General features: G+C 50.1%; 1 protein-coding gene across 1 annotated transcript in view; it reads left to right on the top strand.

Moving 5' to 3' along the window:
* The window catches only part of STARD7 (StAR-related lipid transfer (START) domain containing 7), an 8,792-nt gene that overhangs the window by 2,236 nt on the left and 2,354 nt on the right, over positions 1–4,202 (top strand). Inside the window, exons 4-7 of the mRNA XM_010007427.1 lie at positions 139–221; positions 347–446; positions 997–1,081; positions 4,067–4,191. Coding sequence (XP_010005729.1) covers positions 139–221; positions 347–446; positions 997–1,081; positions 4,067–4,191 — 393 coding nt within the window. The remainder of the gene's footprint in view (positions 1–138; positions 222–346; positions 447–996; positions 1,082–4,066; positions 4,192–4,202) is intronic.

Below are 4,202 nucleotides of genomic sequence, written 5' to 3'. Positions count from 1 at the left end.
CTCCCTTTGCCCTCCCCCCCTTTTCCCTCCTCCCTTTTCCCTCCTCCCTTTTCTCTCCTCCCTTTTCCCTCCACCTTTCCCTGCTCCCTTTCCCTCCTCCCTTCCCTCCCCGTTGCTGATCCCTCCCCTCTCTCCCAGTACCCCATGTACTCCCGGGACTACGTCTACGTGCGCCGTTACTCCGTGGACAAGGAGAACAACCTGATGGTGCTGGTCTCACGGTGGGTATTCCCAGGCCAACCTCCTCCCAGCTGCAAAACCCAGTGGAATATCCATGGTATTCCATGATCCAGGGTGAAATCCTCCTGGATTATCACTTGGGATAGCTCAGGGTTCCTCCCTCCAGGGCTGTGGAGCATCCAGGTGTTCCCGAAGATCCCGAGTACGTCCGGGTGAGAACTTATGAATCCCAGATGGTCATTCGGCCCCACAAAACCTTTGATGAGGTAGGTTTGGGATTGGGGTGGGTTGGGAAAGGCTTGGGAAGAGCCCTAGAGAGCTTCCTGGTGCTCCCAGGGGAGCTGGACCTCTGGCTGGTGTCCAGAATGGCAAATCATCCAGAAAAGAGGGATGAGTGATTTTCCCAAAGGGAAGGGAAGTCCATCCACACGTGGCTCTGGAAGGATTTGAATCCCTGATTTGAAGCTCTTATCCCAGAGACTTGAGGTTCTTCCTGCAGGAGGATGGAGCCAGATCTCCTCTTTTGGAGCACCAGGTTCCTTTTTCAACAGCTTTGATCCCTAAAGCCTCATTCCTGGCACTTAATCCTCCTGGAAAATTTCTCCTGGGGTCGGCACAGGGTACCCAGAGCCTGGGAAGAACGTGCTGGGTCAGCAAGAACTGGGAATGTCACCTCCAAAAAAAACCCCAACCTGCTTCCACCACATCCTTATGGATCCATGTCACCTCCTCAAAGTTTCTCTTGGGATACGAGTGGCCCTAAAAGGGAATTTAAGGATTTTCCTGCCTCCTCAACTCACTTCCTTCTTCTCCCAGAATGGTTTTGACTACTTGCTGACCTACAGTGACAACCCTCAGACTGTTTTCCCTCGGTACTGTGTCAGCTGGATGGTCTCCAGTGGTGAGTATTCCCACCTCAGCCTGGAATTCCTCCTCCTGTGCCTGCAAAGAGACAGAGAAGCTCCAAAACTGGGAGTTCTGAAGGGTTTTTGGGGGGTATTTTTGGTGTCTTGTCTCAGCAGAGGAAGTTCTGGGTGGGAGGAGGAAAGAGGAAGGAGCCACAGGGATGTTCCTTCTCTCTGGAGAAGGGAAAAATAAAAGCAGCAGGATCCCAAGTTGTTTTTAAATGGGATTCATTTCTGCCCTTCAGAGCCAGCACTGGGAATACTGGGATACTGGGAAAGAGGAGGAGGGAGAAGAGGAGGGAAAGGGAGGAGGGAGAAGAGGGAAAGGGATGAGGGGGAAAGGGAGGAGGGAAAAGAGGAGGGAAAGGGAGGAGGGGAAAGGGAGGAGGGAAAAGAGGAGGGAAAGGGAGGAGGGGAAAGGGAGGAGGGAAAAGAGGAGGGAAAGGGAGGAGGGGAAAGGGAGGAGGGAAAAGAGGAGGGAAAGGGAGGGAGGGAAAGGAGGAGGGAAGGGGAGGAAGGAAAAGGGGGGAAAGGGAGGAGGGAAAAGGGGGGAAAGGAAGGAGGGAAAGGGAGGAAGGAAAAGAGGAGGGAAAGGGAGGAAGGAAAAGAGGAGGGAAAGGGAGGAAGGAAAAGAGGAGGGAAAGGGAGGAAGGAAAAGAGGAGGGAAAGGGAGGAAGGAAAAGAGGAGGGAAAGGGAGGAAGGAAAAGAGGAGGGAAAGGGAGGAAGGAAAAGAGGAGGGAAAGGGAGGAAGGAAAAGAGGAGGGAAAGGGAGGAAGGAAAAGAGGAGGGAAAGGGAGGAAGGAAAAGAGGAGGGAAAGGGATGAGGGAGAAGAGGAGGGAAAAGGAACAAGGGAAATGAGGGACAAGGGATCCCCAGTGCTGGCTCTGAGGTTTTCCTGCCCTCAAATCCTTCCCCCTTGGAGTGAACAAAGTAGGAAATTCCTCCTCTTGGAAGCTCTGGGAAGGATCTTGGCTTTGTCTGGGGGGGGAAAAGGGCTTTTAAGGCTCTGTTTGAGCTTAATCCAGCCCGGGGGAGGTTTTCCTGCCATATTCTCCATCACCAAAGCAGCAGCGTGGGGTGCTGGGGAGTTTCCCCTCACGTGGGTGGTGGTAGGACCTGAGAAAGGGTCAAAATGGGTGATTTGAGCCCGTCTGAGCATGAGAATGTGGGGTTTTCTGCTTGTTCCTCCCTCCCCGTCCAACCACAGAAACTTCTTCCCTTCCAGGCCCTTGAGGCTCCTCAAGGGGGGGGACACACACACCCCCCCCCTCTGTCTGCTACACTTTTATTTTGAGTCTAAAAAGGTGGGATTTGGGACTTCATGGAGCTGGTGCAGCCTCACCTGCGGTAGAAGGGGGTTGTTTTTAATTAGGGATTATCAATTAATAAGTGATGAACTCGGTCACGGGGGCAGGAGGTGCCCCAGGGTTGGGGGGAGGGTTGGTTGGGTCTGGGGGGTCCAAAATAGACCCCAAAATGGGGTTTAAAACATGGTTTTTTAAAGCAAAATAATGAGTCGCCATGAAGGTGGTTTAAAAAAAAAAGGGAATTAAAAGAAATTTGAGTTAAAAATCACTATAAAGGGAGAGGTGGGGAATTAGGGGGGGAGGAAAAATAAGGGGGGAGGAAAATTCAGGGGAGAAAAGGAAAATTAGGGGAGGAAAAATAAAGAGGGGGAGGAAAATTCAAGGGAGAAAAGAAGAATTGGGGGGGGAAAGGAGAAATTAGGAGGGAAAAGGAAGAATCAGGAGGGAAAATTTGGGGAGGGAAAAGGAAAAATGAGGGAAAAGGAAAAGAGGCAAAGGAGAAAATCAGGAGGGAAAGGAAAAATTGTGAGGGAAAAAGGACAAGGGAAAAGGAAAGAGTAGGAAGGAAAATGGGAAATTGGGGAATAAAAAAGAAGGGAAAAGGAAAAATTAGGAGGGAGGAGAAAAATAGGGGAAATTTTGGAGGGGAAAAGAAAAGAGGGAAAAGGAGAAATTGGGAGGGAAAATAAGAAGGAAAAGGAAGACTTGGGAGGGAAGAGGAAAATTGGGGGGGAAGAGAAAATGGGGGGAAAGAAGGAAAAGAAAAACTTGAGGGGGGAAGAAAAAATGGGGGAAAGAAGGAAAAGAAAACACTGGGAGAGAAAAGAAAAAATGGAGGAAAAGAAAAGAGGGAAAAGGAAAACTTGGGAAAAGAAAAAATGGGGGGGAAATGGGGAAAAAGAAGGAAAAGGAAAAATTGGGAGGAAAAAGAAAAGGGAAAAAGGAAAGAGGGAAAAGGAGAAGTAGGGAGGGAAAATAAGAGGGAAAAGGAGAAATTGGGAGGAAAAAGAAGAAGAGGGAAAAGGAAAAGAAGGAAAAGGAAAATTGGGGGAAAGAAGGAAAAGGAAAACTTGGGAGGGAAAAGAAAAAGGGGGAAAATGGGGGAAAGAAGGAAAGGGAAAAATTGGGAGGAAAAAAAAAGGGGGGAAAGGAAAGAGGGAGAAGAGAAATAGGGAAAATAAGAAGAGGGAAGAGGAAAATTGGGAGGGGAAAGAAAAAATGGGGAAAGTGGGAAAAGGAAAAATTGGGAGGAAAAAGAAAAAGAGGGAAAAGGAAAAGAAGGAAAAGGAAAAATGGGGGAAAGAAAAGAAGGAGAAGGAAAATTGGGGGAAAAGAAGGAAAAGGAAAACTTGGGAGGGAAAAAGAAAAGGAAAAGGAAAAATTGGGAGGGAGAAGAAGAACAGGGAAAAGGAAAAGAAGGAAAAGGAAAAATGGGGGGGGGGGGGGGGAAAGTGGGGGAAAAGAAGGAGAAGGAAAAATTGGGAGGGAAAAGGAAAAGAGGGAAAAACTCGGGAGGGAAAAGAGAATTTGGGAGGGAAAAGAGAATTTGGGAGGGAAAAGGAAACGCTGGGGAGCAGATCCCCAGGAAATGTGCAGCCCCTGGGGAGGGGCTGAGCCCAGAGGCTCCTCCCCGGGGGGGGGTCCTGACCCAGTTCCTGTTCCCCCCCCCCAGGGATGCCGGATTTCCTGGAGAAGCTGCACGCGGCGGCGCTGAAAGCCAAGAAGCTGGAGCTGGAGGTGAGGGACTATATGGCACCCAAAGGGCCCGAGAGCAGCGAGGGGGGGGGCAAAGCCAACGTGGCCCCCCC

The sequence above is a fragment of the Chaetura pelagica genome, unplaced genomic scaffold (assembly GCF_000747805.2).
Source record: "Chaetura pelagica isolate M959 unplaced genomic scaffold, ChaPel_1.0 scaffold540, whole genome shotgun sequence".
NCBI lineage: Eukaryota > Metazoa > Chordata > Aves > Apodiformes > Apodidae > Chaetura > Chaetura pelagica.
This window is presented reverse-complemented; position numbering and strand designations above follow the sequence as displayed.